Source organism: Ambystoma mexicanum, chromosome 8 (genome assembly GCF_040938575.1).
Source record: "Ambystoma mexicanum isolate Mex_15411 chromosome 8, UKY_AmexF1_1, whole genome shotgun sequence".
NCBI classification, from domain to species: domain Eukaryota; kingdom Metazoa; phylum Chordata; class Amphibia; order Caudata; family Ambystomatidae; genus Ambystoma; species Ambystoma mexicanum.
The window spans coordinates 490,800,869-490,821,529 of NC_090929.1; the positions used below are offsets into that span (position 1 = coordinate 490,800,869).

Genomic DNA, 20,661 nt, shown 5'->3' on the forward strand with positions numbered 1-20,661 from the left:
ATTGAGGGTCAACAAACTCCTCAGGGACTGGTCTTGTACCAAATTGAACAACAGCAGCAGAAACCTCTTCATCTGTTGATGATTCTCCTTCGTATATGGAGGACATAGTCCTAAAATAATCATGTCTGTTCTCAGGATGAAAAACCTTTTCAGGCAGATTAGGTTTTAGCATTGGTATAGGCATGGGCGTCAACAAAAACATTGATGGCGTCGATGTTGTAGGTACAACCTCCGATATTGTCGAGGTAGCCTTCGATACTGCCGATGGTACACTTGACTAAACCTTTTTAGGTTGAGTCGACGCCTTATGCTCGACCGCCTTCAATAGAGGCTTCGAGGAAGTGATCGATGCGGACTTTGATGACGCATGACATTCTGACGCCATTTTCTTTACTTCTACCTCCGATTTATGCACCGGTAGGCTTTTTCTATGAGGTGTTTGGGAAGAGTCCCTGGATGACACCCTCGCCAATTTTTTGTTGGCTTTTCTTTCTTGTTCTAGATCTTCCCCGTCACTTTTCTTGTGAGCAGGGCCATGGTCAGACTTTTCTGAGGGGGGTCTGGGCCGCGTTCTCAAAAATCTTCACATAGAAGCACTAAAAGCTTCCCATTTTCTCGGGGAGTCATGTCTCGATGGACATGTTATAACTTCCTCAGATGATGATGATGATGATGATGAGGAAGAAGAGGGAGAGCGGTGTCGCTTTTTTTGCCTTCAAAGACGAAGAGGACTTCCCGGATCTACCCCTCGACCTAGATTTTTGATGGTGTTTCACCGAAGAATCAGCCGAGTCTTTTCTCCCCTCAAAGAAAACGTTGAGGATTCCTTCCCCACCGCCAATTTACCTCTTCGTTCTTTTAAGGCCTTATGGGTCATCGACTGACAAGAACCGCAGTCATCTACACGATGGTCGGAACCGAGGCATCAGAGGCAATTTTTGTGGGGAATCACTCAGCGATATCTTTCTCCCACATTTCTAGCATTTCTTGAATCCAGTTTTCGGTGTGGAAGGGTTCGAAGAAGACGACATTCGCGAAACTGAAGCACCGTTTCATAACTATCCGAAGCGAAGCCAACGGAAAAACGGAACTGAGGCCAACGGGCGCGCTCGAGGCATTTATACAGCGCATGAAGTCGGCGCTCGACGGATGCCGCCGAGGGACAGACACTGCAGCCTCGTGTGGAGCGCCCTCTGGTGGAGAGAAAAAATGTCCAAAGCAGCAAAGCTGAAGGTAAGGATATATCTAAGATGAGGAATACGTGGGAGGACACAATCCATTCGAATAGTGCGGTATCAGTTATTGACTGCAGGTGATTATATTCCAAGCACTACTTCGAGACAAGCTTCGTAACAGGGTACATATGGGCATTTTGGTTTTAGACTGCGGCTAGAGGTCTGGGTTGCAAAACCCTTCCGATCTCTAGCAGCAATCTAAAACCAAAATGCCCACATACACACTGTTACGAAGCAGGTCTCTAGCTTGAACTATAATCAACAGTACTAGAACTGGTCCCATTTTCTCAACAGCATTATATAAACTAATGAAAACGTGGGTACAAAGCAATGCATCATTAAAACCAAAAACAAACTGTTTTCCTGTTTAAGAAATGAAAGGTTGTGAGCAGGGGCAACGAGTTTGTCTTGGAAGCCAGACAACAGGTTTGAATCCCGGTCTTGAGCTTAGAGATTGGTCTCCGGTATGAAACGCATACTAAAAGATAAAGGATTCTAAATTAGTATTCACTATTGGGTCAACATGTGTCCCATCTTTGTGAAGTCACTGGCAAGTTTAGAAATTGCCAAGAGCTGGCAACCATGTATCTCTAGCTTGCAGCATAAAGTAGTCTGGCTAGCTTAACACCAACAGCTACCAGGAACTACTTATTATCCCAAGACGAACTGGTACCAAAAAACATACCTATGTTACCTTTATTCTAGGTGTTGGGAATCTGTCTAAAAGAGCACTAGGGGCATTCCAGCCAACATTTAAACCATAATACAAAAGACGAAACGTTCTCGCTTGCCACTGGGAGATACATTTGCAACAAGCTATGTACTAGCTCAAGAGTTTCCCCAAGTTCAGCTCCGATTTTATCTCCCTCAACACATTCTCATTTCAAATCCTGCACGGCTTCACCCGCTTGTTTGGCCAAAAAAGAAATGGAGGGGGACCCTACAAAAGGACATCAACAATTAAGAGTGGTTTGCGTCGGAATTAAAATGCTTTTAGTGGGAACAACCTAAAATTAAAAAGTCAGGATTTAAGTAATCTGTAGTCTTCTACACCAATGCCTTTTGGTACCCTACTGAAAAAGCGGTATTAAAACCACACCAACAAATCTACTCAAAATACAATCCTTTATCCCTACACCAAACACTCAAATAAAACATGCCACACTTTCTATATAGTGCATCAGCTAAAGAAAGACTCAACTTAAGAACACAAGACATCTGCCTTGACATTCCTGGGACATCAAAAAAGAAAATAGCAATAATCTGTGAATAGGCTACCTAGACCGGTATACAAGTAACTACTGATACACCAGGTTTGTTGAAATGCCACCTAGCATCACACATAATTCGCAACAACTTGACCAAGTATTTTTGTGAAGTTATAGAGGCGTGTTCTCCCTTTTATTCTTTTCCTACTTTACCTGTTTGCTTGAAAGAGCTAAATGGGTTTTATAACAGTTCTTCACAGATGACAAGGATGGAGTTACAAAAAGTAGTTTGGAGAATAATCGTGTGTGATATTGCATGCATTATTGTTCAACAAAAAAAGGGGGCGGGAACTTGGTGATGACCCCTACCAACATTCTTTGCTGATTGACGGAAACACCTGCCTAGTAATCCAGAAAACATAATAGCCACAGACAAGCCAAACCGCTGCACATCCTGAATTCAAGAGTGCATGAACACCTTCCAAAGATGAACCGTATTGTTTTAAATACAGTGCGCTCCGTGCGGATACAGTTCTTTGTCTTTCTTAACCAGATCAGTATACATCTGATCGTATGTGGTTTTGAAATCGTAAACATTGGGCTTGTCTGGTGCAGGTCCTGGTAGTTTCACATGGGTCCCTGTCCCAAACGACCGAACAAGGAATCCTCTTTTGCTGAAAGACAAAAACAAAAACACAAAATGAATGCTTAGAAAAAAAAAATTCAACACGTCCAAGATACAATTATTTAAATCTTGAAAAAGCAAGGCAAAGGCATTCAATGTTTAGGTTAAGCAAGATAACATGTGGGTTCAGCTACTTGGTCTCAATGTAAAATATGCGTTAGCAAGTCAGGTCTCCAAGGATACATACAAGCAAGTTCTAAGAGTCAGAACATCTCAATTTTACGCATGCAGAAACAAACATTCAATGTGTCCCAACATACATCTGATAAATTAAAGAAACAAGTCTGTGTAGTCTCGGAGCCAAATAGGCACTGGAAAAGAATGGGCAGCAACATTTTGCATAAGGGCAAACATTAGCACTAGTGTGCGTTGGGACTGCATATATTTTCATCAAGAAGTCTCACTTTGAAAAAGCTTGCCATGAAAGACTTGGCTATGTTAAATTGAAACAAGCACTGCCAAAGTCAGTTTTTACTTTGTCTAGTCGTGGGCGAATCATTTACCAGCTACTGCAAGAACAGTATTGCCTGGACACAAGATGGCAACATACAAATAGTATGAGTATAGTGATAGTAGTGGTTAAAACGCCAACTCGCCCCACACTACTACTAAACCAGCAGTGATCCCAAGCATAAAGGTGAAACATGTACACCCTGACCAGCATACTTCCTTCCCCTTTTTCGGTAACGTGCACCTAAAGCTAGCTACTGTGGAAGTCGATCCAGCTGCAACCCAAACAGTACAGTAGTACCAAATTAAATAAATACAGGTTATATAAAAATACCCAAAAAAATAAAGACAGCCCACCCAAAAGGAAAGTACAGAATGCAGACTTTAAAGGTGCACTGAACGTTTGGAGACTGGAGTAGACGGGCAAGTATTACAGCTCTTTGGGACAATTTGTCCTTTTTAACCCAGGAATGTCTTCCAAAGTTGTGTACACCCAATCCTTTTCTTCAGACGACACTGTAGTCCACATGGCCCTGCTGCTCCCGACCTGGTTTGCTGTAGTTTCCCTAGGTTAAAGTAAGTGGTATTTAAAGAGTTTGGGGGAAGGTTTTCCCCATCGCCCCGTGTCAGTGCCTTGTGTGGGTGTCCCGGTTACAATCGCTTCTACTGCCTCTATATTGAAGACCCATGCTGTGACATGTGCGGAGACCAGGGTTGTGTGGGGCTCCTTTCCAAGCTCCTTAAAGCAGCAAAATAAAACAAAGATGGTCCGACCCGGGTTTTGGCTGTTGCACCCGGGCGGATTCATGAATTCAAATGGATTAATCTTTTAGAACGAGCTTCAAATCAAGAACAGTCTCCAAGTGCAGGACCAGGATTCAAACCTTTGCTGCTTTGCGTGGTCTTGCTTACAAGACAAAACCATCCCCACCCCACACTATCCGCCTGGTATTCTGGGTGATGTAGTATCTTTAGTTGGCCTCTCTGGTGGAGGGTGCAAGAGCTGATGGTTGCTGCAGATCCCGGGTCTAGTACCAGCTACAAGAGCTCCTCCGATCCAGATTGCTTCTTAAAATGTTCTTAGATTACAGAAAGAGACCTGGCCAGGACAGAGGTTTCTGGGTATTGAGACACTGGTACGAATATCCCGGAATATATTCAGGCACCCTAGTGAGCTAGGGACTAGTCACTCACGACCCCACCTCTCTTGACAGCGTCAGATCCATGACCCAGTCACCTATTCAAAAAGGAGTCTAAAACCTTTAACCTCCACCTCCTCAGTACGTTTTGTTACATGCATCCAAGCCAATTTGCACACACCCAATATGATTGCTTTGTCACTCGCTGAGGTATCCACATAGGAGACTGCTGCCTTCAGGAGATCCTGTGCAATGAATCGTTTCAGGCAGTCTTCTGGGATGTAGGTTTCAAAGTATGTTCACTCTCTTGAGGCTTCTGGCCGCAGCCAGCTCTACATTAGCTTGTCTGAGCAGAGGGCCGGATATAAAAAAAAAAAATATATAAAAAAAAGAAAAAACTTCCTAGCCCCATCTTCATTACTAAGGATCTGTGAAGTGGATGACGAGAAATGTCCAAAGTAAAAAATATCGCTACCACTACTTCGGTTAGTGGAGGACAAGACCAGAGGGAGGCTCCTATGATTACAGCAGTCTTGCAGCACACACATACATCGGTTTGCTGATTGGTGCATCTGAGTGGGGCTTTACCCAAACTTCTCACCTTGGCAAGCATACTTTCTGCAAATCGACCGAAGACGTTTTGGTGAGCTATTTTAATGGAATAGGTTCCCAACAGCCTCAGACTTTGTTGCTTCTGGAAAAAGGATTTCCAGGAACCCCATATCATCAGAAAAAGGCCAATTGGTGCCACAGGCGGCTGATCCAGATCGTGCACAAAAAGGGTCTCAGGTGGCAGAGGCTGCACTTCTGCCCAGACCTGCGTCTAAAAGACATTTTTGGGTGCTGCTGAAAAATAATAAAGAAAAATAAATACATTTAAAAAAAGACCCTGGCCCCCCCCCATTGGACTGGAGACGTAGCAATACATTTATTTTATATACCGCACACCCTGCTCAGGAGTGCAGCGCAGACCATGCGTTCGATAGAACAAGATGGGTACACATTTACAAGACAATACCAGAGAATGATGGTAATTTGGTGACGGTGGATCCCAAGTCACACCTAAAAATTCCTTTTTTTAATGGATCTTTAGTTTTTTCTGAAATGCAGCAGCGTTGCAGCTGTCATATTCACAACTGGGATGTTAGATCAGTATGCTGGGGAAAAGCAGAAGATTGCTAGTGGTCTCTCTGCATGCCAGATTTATTTCAGTCTCATACTGGTCTAGCATTTGGAGGAGCATGTGCTGCCAGAGGTGAGACAGCTTGGTAGCAAGGTAGGTAGGGGGTGGCATGTATACTTGACAGCAGCAGCCTGGCCTGTATAGGTAGCTAGTGTAAGGTCAACAAAAAAAAGGGGGGGTGGTGGGTGGGAGGCCGGGGTTTGGCAGGGGAGCTCACATTTCGTGGAAACGTCGAGGCATGCAGCAACATGGACAGCCTTCAGAGAGGTTAGGTGTAGGGCAGGGAGAGTCAAGCATCAGAAAGAAGCGAGTTTCCCCCTCCAGCTCCCCGCCCACCAATCAATGTATGCACTCACAAAGAATTGGTACCACGGTCCTGAAATCCTGTGGTGCGAGGAAGGGCTTAATGTTGTAAAGCAGTGCAAGATAAGCTAGCGAGATAGCTACCAGGCCAGTTTGTTAATATAATGCTGGAAGAACAAAATAATTTGGTAATAGTCTTTCTGATGGATGTTCCTCCAACGTATTCCTCATCTTTGATATATCAGATATCCTGCTAGCAGATCTGGAAATTTTACAACAGAGGGTGCTGTGCATCAGACCAAACCATCCCGCTCTCAACCATGACACTGGTATACATAGCATGCACTGCACCATCCGTTCATGTTCTACTGCCCGCCCCCCCCCACCCCCCTACCCCCAGCCCTTTAAGCACAGACGTCTAGAATGTCATCAAAAACCCAGACGTTGAAAGGACATTTGAAACAATGGAAATTCGCCCAAAGATGGAGGGGTAGGTTGGGAGGGCGATGGGGAATACGTGGGAGGAACATTCATCAGAAAAAACATTACCAGGGGTAAGTAATTTGTTCTTTTAATGGATTGTGTCCTCCCACATATTACTCATCATTGATAGACTCCCATAGTAGCATGTGGGAAAGGAGAATTTATTTTTGATTTATGGTGTGCAGAACAGCTTTTCCAAACTGTCTCCTAACCCGATAGAGAATGCAGGCAGTAATTCTTGGTAAAGGTATGCAATGAAGACCAAGTTGCAGCACTGCAAATGTCCTGCACTGGTACCCCCTCGTCCCTCTGAAGAGCCGGAAAAGTAGCCACACCTATAATGGAATGTGCCCTCAAACCATCCAGCCAAGTTGAAGCAGTCAGCGATACACAAGGTAATCCATTGGGATGGGGTTATGTTAAATGTTAAAGGATATTTGTACCGCGCACCATCACCACCGGAGTGGTCCCCTGGCGGCTCTGAAAAAGGGAGTGGGGGGGGGGGGATGTTTTAGGGGGAGTAAGCTGGAAAAGTGCAAGAGAGCAGTGATGTGCTGTTGGCAGCCTCAGCCCAGTGGGTCCGTTGGCTGGGCTTGGGGTGTTTTGCGGTCGGTAGTCGTGTTCTGTTGTGCAAGTCTAGTGTGTGGGTTGTTTTGTTGTTGTATTGTAGTGAAGTTTGTGCGGATTGCTGTGGGTTAGGCTTTTGGTTGTGTTTGGTTAGAGTTTGAGAGGTGTATGCAGAGGGATGAAATTGTTAGTGGATTGGTTAGTTGGCATTGCTGTCTTTTCAATTATGTCTAGCTGTGAAGCCTGCTAACATTCACTATTTCTTCTGAGCGCAGCACTTCCTAATTTTCTATATTCTGTCTAGATGGGAGGCAGGCTAGTGATCATGATTTCATCCAAGTGTGGCACATGCTAACATTTACAATCCTGTCTAGATGCGACGTAGGCTAAGGTTAAGAATGCCATCTAAGTGTGGGGTCTGTTCCGTAACAGTCTGACCAAGCCTATGACCAGTATATCCAACAGAGGTGGTCGTCCGTGTGATCTTAGCAAACCAGTAGATGTAAAAATAACGCTTTTTAGGGTAAAAACGATGCAGTCTCTTCACCCTTCGGAGGATGCGGATAAAAAGAGGTAGGTAGTAAAATCTTTTGTGCTAGGTGAAATTCAAGCACCACCTTAGGCAGAAAATCGGGGACGAACCCTCAAAACCATCTATTCCTTTATAAAGGATCCAAAAATGACAACCTCACTCCAAATATCACCAAACCTCTAAGGCACCAACAACAAGATACAGAAGAGGAACCAAAAGATGTCAGGAACCCAATAAGAAAGCTAGCTGATCTACTCTGAACCAACCTCACATCCTAAGAACAAGGAAACCAGTCAACAAGACAATCATAAGACGAAACCAAGAAGAAAAATCACTGTTAAAATAAAAATACACTGCAATCTAATCAACGCAAGATCAATGTCCAAACATGGTACAGAGATCTATTTACAACAGTGGAATAGACTAGTCACAGAAACCTGGTTAGACAACTGGCATCTACCAGACAACTTCAAATGCACACAGATAAACAGGAAAGAGGAGAGTACTTGCAATAGCCTACAAAGAACACACAAAAATAATGACCTGCTGATCATCAGAAACTGCGAATCCCTCGTCCCTTCACCTGCCAGTGAACTAAAAAACAAACCTCCCATTCATTCTCATCTGTAGACCACCAACCTACGACAACCTTCTTAGACCCCTTGATAGAAGCCATCACGAACCTGACCATAAAAAAACGATCACCTGAGAATCCTCGGGGACTTCAGCATATGGTTTGAAGAACACAAACTCACAAAAAATCACTAATCAAGCAGCTCCAGACAACGAAACTACGCCAGCTAGCTAAATGAGCGAGACACAGCAGAACATACTCGCCATACAATCTTTGCCAATAAAAACTGATCAACTGCGCACCTATACAAATATGGCGTGACCACCCCAACTACCAGCAGAATCAGCAAAACACCAAAAGCTCCCTGTGGTCTGGAATAACATCAAAAGTAGTAACTTAACAGAAATGGAATCCTCGAAACCATCAACCACTAACCTGGACAGAACTGACCTGCGTAAAAAAGCAGACGCAATCCAGAAATGGATCACCGAAACAATAGACCGCATTTTCCCAGGAAAAACCCTTCATCCCATCACGAAAGAAAGCAGTGGCAATATGGTTTACACCCCACTAAATACAAGGAAAAAACCACGACCAGTTAAAAAGAATAATCAAAAACAAACCCAATCATCCAAAAAGGAACCCGTCAAACCCCAAAAGAAATCTAACAACCTAATCACAAAAGTCACCAACACCCAAACAGAACTATTCAACATCGTAAATGAGATGAGACATCCAACTGGATGCAATAACACACCAGTACCTTCACAAAAACTATGCAATGATCTTGCAGACCACTTTAAAACTAAAAATCACTGACATGCATCAGATCATACAAAGCAGACCAATCAACCAGACCGTACACCATGCCCCACCTACCCTGGAACCACAGAACAAGTAGCAAAGCTTCAGATTCCTCAAGCTGGTGAAACATGGCAATAAAGCATGCTCCCATATGGACCCTTGCCCACCAGACCTCTATAAATCAATCCTTACACAGGGCACACCTTTGGAATGCCACAGAAACCTCTTCAAGCAATCGCTCAATGGGGAGAGTACTGCAGGCTTTCAAATCTGCATACATCAAACCACTCCTCAAGGATACAACGGGCGATGTGAAGACCTCTCCAACTACAGACTGATATCAAACATCCCTGATCCGGCAAAAATGCGAGCGACCTAGGTCTAAAAACAAACACTGGAACATGTAGAAAACCACCAACTATTGGACCAGGCACAAGTCAGCTTCAGACCCAAGAGACGGCCAGAGCCGGCACTTCTCCATCTAGGATGACCTAAAGACCAACGCAGATTGCAACACAAACTCAGCACTATTACTACTCTACCTATCCGCAGCATTCGACAATCATCCACAAAATACTCATCAAGAGACTGGAAGAAATTGGGATCGATACACAGCATGTTCTGGATTAACTCCTTCCTATCTGAAAGAACAAACAGTATGGATAAAAACGTTCAAATACCACCACAAGGATCCTCCCTATCCCCACTCCTCTTCAACATCTACAGGACTCCACTAAATCAACCTCATCAAAAAGGCACGGCCGCACCCGCTACAACTACGCAGACACCCGAATAGTCTACAAAATCCAAGATGTACAAGGAGAACACAATGTTCGCAGACCGTCTCAAAGAACTCTACAAATGGATGAACACAAACAGCCTCAACGTCAACCCGAACAAGACCGATATCCAAAAACCAGAGAAGCAACCAATACATCCATGGCCCACAGAACTAGGAACAGCACCCATGTCATCCAAAATAAACTTGGAATCCTAAGGGACAACAAGCTTATCCTAGAATCACGGAAACATGGTTCGCAGACGACTTTGCACCTGTTGCTCAAGAAGCCTACCCCCCCCACACAACCCCCCCCCCCGAATTACTCCCTTATCCCACTCAACAGACCCTCTAGAGGAGGTGGAGTAGCAGTCATTTCAAAATCCCACTTCTCCGTCTCACTCGTCGACTCCCAGACATTCACTCCCTTGCAAATCCCTTCTCATCAAACTATCACTCCCCCCCCCCCCCCAACATTCTTCCACAGCTTCCTAATCATCTACAGACCCCCCCCCCTTCCCCCGGCTAAAACAGACCTCACAATCAACCTCTGACTCCATAGCCACCATCCAAGTAAACCACCCCTCTCTAACTCTTCTAGGGGATTTCAATATCTGGCTAGATATTCCCACCAACCCCATGACCCACTCACTGCTTGACGGCCTTGATGCGCTTAACCTCTCCCTTCACATGAAGATGCTATCTTCAGCCCGCCATGGCAACAACAACTCCACCCACTTTCGACTCCTTCACACCAATCTCGAGACTAATTTCTTTGCTCGAAAACCATCTGGTTCCCCCTTTGACCCCTGCCCCGCCTCAGTCCTCAAAGTAATATTCTCATCACCTGCTCAGGCGAGTACGCAAGAACACCCTAAATGACTCCCTCAGCTCGTGAATCTTCCCAGACACCTTCAAAACTGCACGTCAAGCCTCTTTTAAAAGAAACATCCCTCAACCCCAAAAACTACTGCCCCATTTCAAACACCAGGTTCCTTGCAAAATCGAACTGTATACTCCCAACTAAACGACTTTGTCGAATCCAACAACCTCCTTGACCCCGTGCAATCAGGCTTCAGACCACGACATGGAACCGAAACCACTCTGGCCTCAATCTGGGACGATCTCAAGATCACTGCGGACTCTGCAGGATGTGCTGCACTAATCCTCGTAGACCTCTCTACCGCCTTTGACACAATTAACCACTCAATCCTACTTGACCGCCTCCTCCCCCTGGAGATCCGTGGAAATGCTCTCAAATGAATAGTCTCCTTCCTCAACAACAGGAAACAAATAACCCTCCTCTCCACCTTTGCCTCGGCCGCTCGACAAGTCAATACTGGAGTACCACAAAGAGCATGCCCATCAGCCCTCCTGTTCAAGCTCTATATGACCACTCTCCCTGGAATAATCCGCACACACAATATCCTGTGCTACAACTACGCCGATGATACTCAAATAATTCTCAAACTTCTCAACTCAGACTCCAGCTCTCAGTCAGACCTCGCAGCCTGCCTCCTTGACATTGATCTTTGTGAGGACTACATAGCACCTCCTCCTAAACCCCACTAAAGCCGAAATCATGGTGTGCGGCAACACCAAGCTTCTCCCCCTCCCTTTACCTTGGCACACATCCATGGGCCAACCACCCGCCCCCTCTGCCACAGTAAAAAACCTTGGATGCACTCGGAACTCTGACCCCAACCCTCTCTCGCCAAATGAGCAACGTATCCAAGTCTGGTCATTACCACCTCAAAATTCTTAGGTGCATTTTTACCTACTTCTCCTTGCTTAACAGACTTGCCGCTGTTCAGTCTATTGTAATGTCAACACTGGACTACGCCAACTCCCTTTATCTCGGAGTCCGGGCATACCACCTCAAATTACAAAGAGCACAAAACGCTGCCACCAAAATGCTACTAGCACTGGGCCAAGAGGCACACCTCTCCAGCTCTCAGAACACTCCACTGGTTCCCAGCTGGACGAAGGGCCACTTTCAAGACCTTGTGCATCACCCACCGAGCAGTGCGCAAAACCGGCCCTCTATACCTGCAAGACGAGCTAAAACCCTTCCACCCACCACACACTCTTAAGATCGAGCTCTGCCCTCCTTTTAGTGATACCAACCACCAACTCGGTCAGGATAGGAGGATCCTCGTTCTCAGCCTTAGCCCCCACTCTATGGAACTCGCTTCCACCCCACATCAGACACACCAAAGAATACTTGTCTTCCTGCAAACTACTAAAAACGTGGCTCTTCGCATAACAGACGACCACCCAAAGATTAACCCAAACCCCCCCAGCAACCCAACGAAAGTCACAATGAAGCAGGAGTGTGGCAAGAGTGTGTTGCCTGTGTGGAGTGCTGACCCAGAGACATTGAGAAGCAGCATTTTCTTCTTCATTTCCATTTTCTCTAAGGTGGAGCTACCTTACAAGAACCCCTGCACTACGCGAAGCGTGACAGGAGTGTGTTGCCTGTGTTCCCTGGGGGCCACAGAGTCACGAGATGAGCTCGAGAACGGGCTTTCGAGCAACACGCGCTCAAGTCAAACGGGCTTTGAAAACCCCTACATCATATGCGAGACTGCCCCCGAAAGTAGGCGTCTGGAGCATAAAAGATGTAGCTCCTGACGAGGACATTGCCGTATTATCAACAGAAAGTGCGATGGTCAAAACCCTGCTGACTCCTGGAATGAGCACCCAACAAGCAAGTGCAACAGGGGTGAGGCGGTTGACCTGTGGCGGCGGTGGTGATCGGGGGTTACCGCCGAACTGTAATGCACAATGTCTTGAGATTACGCCAATCAGCCCTTCCGCTTTGTCCCAGGAAATTGCGCCAGAAATATGTGCAAAAATAACTTACCGTCGGAGCTGGGCTGGAGCCGTAGCCGTGACCATGAGGCCGCGAGTCGAATACAAACGGTGGTACAGATTGTGGAGCAGCGGATTGCCGAGAGGAGGGGCCAGGGCGAGAGGGAGCTTGTCTACAGAGTGAATGCTCTGGACAGGCAGGGAACAGTGGTGGGTCCTCCCGCGTTGAGTGGGCGGGTGATGAGCCGCCGCAAGAGTGCGTGCTGGAACTGCCGGAGAGCGAGACGGGGAGGCTCTCTGACTCGCAGAAGAACTGCAACAGCTAGACTGCCTGTGTGAACTGCCCAGAGCAGTGATGGCCGAAATTAACATCGTACCCACCCCCCCTCAAACAAATCACATGGAAAATAGTGACAAATGCAAACAAATATCGCCCCCAAAAAAAACCTGTTGCTATTGGAACAAAAACTATTTCCAAATAGCAGCCCACAGGTGGCTCATGCCCAGATCCACGACAATCCTGAATTCGCCTACAACTAATTCACAGAAGGGGAGTCAAGTCCCGATGTATGGGAACCTTTAGGCCCGCAAAAAACTTTCCCTGGTAATAGCTGATCAAGTCATTAGAAACTTGACAGCTATGAACAATCGGCTATCTAGCGTATGCAAAAACCTCTGTAAAACGCCAACTGAACCCACGCCAAAATTGACATCGGAACAGCATTACCAAGGAAAAAGAGATGCAATATCATGCCAATCTAGAGGCGAATGCACCAATCGTCGAGTCAAGAAATTAGGAAATGATCATCTCACAAAAAAAAGGTCAGACAAGATGCAAGCTCTGAAAGTGATGCGGGTGGCTGCCTGAAACGATTTAAGAGCTACACTAGAACCCTGATGACAAATCCTCCCGATGTACTAAAAGCTGTCCCAGTACCATCTTACCATCAAGGGAAAAGGGACACGGCTTCCTCCTCTTCTTCCTCTGATGAGGAGTATAACTCACTTAACAGAAGAGAGCAGAGATACCATGACCCGAAGACCCTAATGTCGAAAGCTCAAGATGGCCAGCAGTGGAAGGTGGAGATAGTGGAGAAGGTTGTTACCGTCCTGAGACCAATCCTGATATCTGCCAGTACAATAGCTGTAGCTCTAGCTCTACCAAGCTCTATGAAAACTTGCAGGAGAACTACCAAGACCAGACAACCCAAATATTAAACTCTAAACTGGTGAAATTGGAAACCGTTTTGGCAGACATTATGACACAAATCACCATAACCAGAAGAGGTAATGACATCTCGCTAACAGTGCTCAAAGACTCACTGAAAAACAACTCCGAAGACAAACGTCTTTTAGCGGAAGTCACAAGACCGGCCCTAAACCTACTACAGAAAGAACAAAGCGGAAGGGCCAGCAGTGACGCAACTCAAACTTCGAATCCGAGTTGCCTGCTAACTCATTTGGTGCAGCATTCAGAAAAGGTTAGGCAGGAGGGAGATTCTCCCCCAAGCAAGGAAAACATTGACGCCATCAAAAAGAAACAGATACCGCAGGCGAATCCAACCTATGAGAAAGAAGCGCCAAAACTACTCATCGACATGGCGAAAAGACCAGAACCAATCTTGGTCGAGATGGAAGATGAGAACAAAGGTCGACTTGCCTATTACTATAGATATCACCAAACCTCTGGCACCGAGACGAAGGCAGGATGATTCGCCAAGTGAGGATGGTGAACTCTCCCAGAGGGTTGCGACGGAAGTTGAGAAAAGAGCTTGCCCCAAAACAAATGCGACACCAGGCACCGCAGACCCGAAAGAAACAGAATGGTTCGTAATATTAGAAAAGCCACAAGTGTCAAGCAAAACCATGAAAATAAAAAAGCCTGAAAGTGTCCAGAAACAAGGAAAATGTAAAAAAAAAAAAAAAATCCCGATGTCCAAAAACAAAAACGCAAGAAATACAGCTAACTTCTTCAGAAACAAAGCACTGAACGGGACTTTCAATAATGACAATGAACCAAAGGTAGCACCGGAAACAAAGGATTGATAGATCGCCAAGCACGAATGAAACAAGCAAAAAGGTGACCAGTTTGAATCCTAGTGAAGAAAAAGATGTTGAGTTGAATGAAGACTGAGCTATTGAACATGTCGACTTATAGCGATGAGGGAAATGAGGATGTTGAAGAGTCCCCAAGCGAAGACGAAGTGAGGCCAGGCGACGGTGATACTCAGCAAGAGACAGTGGCCCATGAAAGAATACCCCGACCCCTTCAACAAGCTTTCAGAGCCCAGAAGTGAGGGGCAAACTGGCGAAGCGGGTGATCACATGGTCGCCGACCCCAGGAAAAAAAAAAAAACAGCCAAAAACCCTAGCGATGTGGTAATAGAAGTCAAGAAAAAAATCATCCAAACCATGATTGAAAAACGAAAGCAAAGTATTCAAAACCAATCTGTTTGTCAGGGCGCAACAGACTTGAATTCCACATCGCCTAGCAAAGCACTGACGTCCACAGTGAAAGCGCAGAATAACTCAGAGAGGCGCATCAAGAATTCCTAAGACAAATCTGGGAGGCCCAAATCGACCAAATGTACTTCCAGCTTTTAGGATTTTGATTGATCATCTCTTTTATGCTCCATTCGTTCAATCTATAAACAGAAACCTAAGTTTTCAATTTATTCCAGTACTAAGAACAACGAAAAGGGCAGAAATCGAGCGAGTTGAAATTTTGGAAGAATCAAATCACAAAAGTGCCTTGATACATATCAAAAATCGTAAACTCGCTGAGGCAGTGATGTGTGAGAGACAGCTTATAGAGGCAGGCTTCGAGGTCTATGAGGTAGACAATGCCTTAGTGAAATCTTAATTAAGTGAATCTTTCAATTCCGTCAACCTCCAATGAAGGACAACCAAAAAACAACGGCTGAAAAAAAAACCAATAGTCCCCACTCAACCACCAAGGGATTTGCCAGAAGGCCCTAAAGTGAAAAAAAATAAAAATCACAGTAGAAAATGCAAGGTTTCGTAAGCAAGCAATCTCAGAGGAACAAACCTATGATTCCGTAGAAGATGATCCAAACTGTTGGGCCTGGATCGCAAAAACTATAAATGACACATCTGAAAGCTAATGCCAACCCCATTCGAATAGTACAGTTTGGGCGACTTGGAATGCTAGAGGTTACTCGCATTTAGTAAAATCATTCCCAAAAGTACTGGCATCGGCGGACATTGTTTACAGGAGACATGGCTGGATAAATTGCCATGTGTCGAGAGCTATGAAGTGGCTATAAATCCAGCAATTGTGGAACAAAAGGGCCGACCGCTGTTGGGCCAGTTAATTCCGGTAAAAAGAAAAAGTGGGTTTAGCATTAAAACAGCAGATAACATCTCACCATATATTCAACATGTGAGTCTCGAAGCCAAAGAAATGCCAAAGGGAAGAACTAAAATAGTGCATGTATTAAATGTATATTGGAATACTGCCCCGACGGAGCATCAAAAGTTTGGAAAGGAACTGCTAGATACGATAGATAACATCATGCTTGGAAATCCTAACAAGCAAATTGTCCTATGTGGCGATTTTAACATGAAGTTGTTGGGCATACATAGTCACAAAAAGGGCTCAAAAGAAAAAGAGACAAAATAAAGCTCATCGTGTTTAGAAGAAATGTCCTCCTGTTGCTTGCATATGATGAATGGATCAATAACAGGCGACATTCCACCAAATGCAACTTGGGAAAGAGGCGAGCAGAAATCTATAATAGATTACTTTTTTGTTTCAGAAAGGATATCACCTGATATCAAATCATTATATGTAACTAAAGCACCGCAAAGCGACCATAATGTTGTAACAATGGAATGGATACTGATTCACCAGTCGACCTTAAAACAATGGAAAACGCAGATAGCGTTGGAACCAGTTGGAAACCGCCCTCGTATAAGATCTGGGGATATACAAATATTGACAGAAATGATAAAACCAAAAGCAAGAGATAAAGGGAATGTCTCAATAGAATATCAGGCCCTGTTGGAGGTTTACAGAACAAAGAAATACTCTTGTAACAAACCAACCTTTCAAAGGCATAACTTCGATCCTCAAGTTGCCCAAATAAAAATAAATAAAAAGTTCTGCGTTCTGAGATAAGAAGAATCTCATTGGACGCGATGCGTGACCAAAAACAGGAACTAAGAAAAGTCAAACATCTACAACTGGATCAAAGCTCATCTGGGACTCCGAGCAAAGAGATGCCGAAGTAGTCCTAGAGGCATTGAATAAGAATAATCCAAGAAGCTTCAGGACGATAGTCAACGAGCTGGAGAACCCACAAAATGCGAGGCTAGCAAATATGGTGACTCAAGAGCAATGGATAATCCACTTTGAACAGCTATTCAAAAAAAAGAAGAAAAACACCACTTCACCAAGCCTGAGCGTAAACCTGCCATGGGACCTAGTACTTTAACAGGAAGAGATCAGGAATACCATCCAAAGGATCAGCTCTTCAAGAGCGGCAGGGCCCGATGGACTTTCAAACGCAACCCTCAAAGAGAACAACGAAGAATGGTCAGTCTTTTGCAATACACTTTTCCAAAACATAATGAAAGAGGGCCGTATTCCAACAACATGGAAATTGGGAATTATAGTCCCAATCTATAAAAAAGGTGATCGCACAAAACCAGTGAACTAAAGACCCATAGCCCTTTTGGATGTGATAGGGAAAGTATTTGCAAGCCTACTTCTAAAACAGCTTACAAACTGGATAAAGTCAAATAAAATCTTTGACGTACGGCAGACTGGTTTTGTCAAAGGCGTAGGATGCAGCCTAACTGCTGATCCTGAATCTGCTGAAAATAGATGCCCTCAAATCAGGTTATAAAATCTACCTGGAATTTATAGATTTAGCTAACGCCTTTGATGGTGTTGACCGTGAAACTCTGGTCTAAATTGAAATCGAGAGGCTGCCCGCACAGCCTAATCCATGCCATCAAAACTCTATTCCGAGAGCCAAATACAGATCAGACTGGACAAGGAGGGCACCTTACTAAAACCAATCAAAACAGATCGAGGTGTGAAGCAAAGGTGCCCATTGGGAGTGACACTCAATTTCTATATCTCTGAGGTTGGTGCCATATTTGACGAAATAGTAGCTGTTCCCCCAAAACTAAACGGCAGGCACATCAGCTCGATCCTCTATGCTGATGACATGGTCTTGTTGGACCCAACACCTATCGGCCTTCAAAGAAAGCTAAATGCTCTAAAGAAGTTTGAGGACTTTGGTATCGAGATTAACATAGCGAAATCAGATACTTGTCCTCGAAAACAGAAGAGGTGGCCAATCAAAAACAAAAAAGCCGAGATGGTTTTTGGGGACTGAAGCCCTGCGTCAAGTCAGTCAGACAAGATATTTGGGGACGCAGATAAATGCCAGCATCAACGACGACCCAATGATGAAGATCGCAAGTAACTAAACAGTTAACACAAGGATTAAGCTTGCACAAAAAATACGGAAAATTCTCGTACATTCCAGTAATTAAGTTTTTTTCGGAGCGGAAAGCATGTTTGGATGTGCCTCCGAGATCTGGTCCAGGTGCGAAAGCAAGTTCTGGAAAAGCATTTTACAGCTACCATTGAGTTTCCCCAACAGCATGTGTGCTATATGGGGTGAGATTAAACACATTAAACGCAAGAATAATGTGGAATAAACTGGCACTATATAGAAAGACCCAAGAGGAAGCGGAACCAGCACCCTTTGAAGTCCTAATGGAGCCAAAAAAAAACGCAAGAAGGCAAGTCAGCTTTACTTATGTGAAGGCAGCAATGCAAAGAAATATTGGCACTACTGACATCGAACGAAAAAACCCTTTGGGGCAACCCAAACGCAGTTTTAAAAAAAATGCTGCAATTAGATTGCATCGAGATCGTCGAAAAAAGAGCGAATAACAAATGTATGGAAAATTCGCCAATGGAAGCCAAAGGAGTTAATAGCATCCCCAAATACATGAAGATCTGGCCATGTAAAAATCTAAGAAAGCTGTACCTAAAATTCGGACTGAACTTATTCGAAACAAAGAAAATCCTAATTCAGAGAAGAATGATTCATGCTGAAAATATAATGTGCAGATTCTGCAACCAGAATGAAGAAAATCTAAAACACCTAGTCCTCTCTTGTTCACACCTAAGAGACATGAAAACATTGTTCCTTGGGAAAGAAATGGACAAATGTAAGACCTACAGTAGTGAGGACTGGTGGTGCCAAATGCACAACAGTGATGGTAAAAAACGAATCCTTGCACTTATGAGGTATTTAGCAAATCTACAATCTAAATTGGAAGCTAGAAGATCGCTCTTAGTGAATAGGTTTAGAGTATTGCACATTATTGCTTCACCTTCATTTAAGTCTTTTTATTGCTTTTGTAATCATAATGTGAGAATTTTAAGTATGTAAGTAGTATTGGTTTTGTAAATTGTTATATTTCAAAAGTTTTTTGAAACTACATGAAATAAAGAAGAAAAAAAAACAAACAATGAAGCAGTGCTACATGGTGCCCACCCACATGATGGGATAGAATGGATGGACAAGAGAGAATGACTGGAGCGAATCGAGTTGATGGATGTAGTAAACCGAGTGGGTGGACACAATAAAAAGAATGTCAGAGTTGAGCCAGTAGAGAAAATAAAAGGAGTAAATGGAGTGGATGGAGTGGATGGAACGGATAAAGCGGATGGTGCGGGATGGTGTGGGTGGGTCTTAGGGATGGTGTGGGTGTTGGGGATGCTGGCAACACCTGGTCCCCATCTTTGCCATATATTTGTACCCCCTATATATGCTATCCACTTGTATCCCCATATAGATCTGTATCCCCATATATACACACATGTATCCACCCTGTCGCTATATATATGTATGTTGCTATGTACGTCCCCACCGTCCTGCTCATGTGCCTGGTCTCAGGCGCTCTTACTGTTAACCACCATATCACACCAATTTGCTTACTCTGTACTATACACCATCATACAACTAGAACACAGCTATACCCATGATAATTCGGCCTAGCTGTTCACATACGAACACGACCACCTCATCACCCTAATAAAACGCAGCTAGCTGAGCACATTCCGGCTAGCTGTTCGCATAAGCATTCCTCAGGCCTAACACAGCCAGAACCCAGTCTGTGTGTCCACCCACCAGAATGAACACATCCAACTGACTTCCTCAGCACCACACCTATCGCGAGAAAGCAGCCATCATCTAACAACTACACCAGCTGCACATATCCGGTGCACCCACGCACCATATGACACTCTCCCTCTCTACTGACTTGAACTACGGTTCCCGAGGGCGTTCAACCTAGCAGCGTTTTGAGGTCATACAAATGATATTTAAGGCGCTACATAAATGCCAAGTAACATAACAAGTTAACTCAATTATCAAGAAATGCTTTTTCCACCTGCCTTGTCCAGTGGGCAAAGTAAAGAATTTAGGAGTCATTCTTTCTACCTCCCTGTCCATGACTAATCAGGTCTCTACGGTCTGTCAATCCGCCCATCACCAGATTAGGGTACTTAAGAAGGTCCTCCCTATGATCCCAGAGGCTATGCGCCCCCCTGTGGTAGCTGCATTAGTCCTCTCACGGTTGGACTATTGCAACTCCTTATACCTCGCTCAGCCGACGGGCCTTCTCCAACGCCTTCAACGTATACAGAACCTGGCAGCTAGACTGGCCACAGGTTCCCCCTATGGAGCTCATATCTCGCCAGTGCTTCGCCAACTCCACTGGCTCCCAGTGGCCCAGCGAGTCAAGTTCAAGTCACTGTGTATTGTCCATCGAGCTATTCAAGGCCTTGGTGCTGAGTTTCTTCAGACCAAATTTGTTCGGTATATCCCAGAACGCAACCTTCGTTCCCTGAACA

The 20,661-nt window shown here is 44.7% G+C and overlaps 1 protein-coding gene across 1 annotated transcript in view; it reads right to left on the reverse strand.

Moving 5' to 3' along the window:
* SSU72 (SSU72 homolog, RNA polymerase II CTD phosphatase) overlaps positions 1–20,661 on the reverse strand; it is a 384,165-nt gene that overhangs the window by 267,874 nt on the left and 95,630 nt on the right. Inside the window, exon 2 of the mRNA XM_069610133.1 lies at positions 2,974–3,117. Coding sequence (XP_069466234.1) covers positions 2,974–3,117 — 144 coding nt within the window. The remainder of the gene's footprint in view (positions 1–2,973; positions 3,118–20,661) is intronic.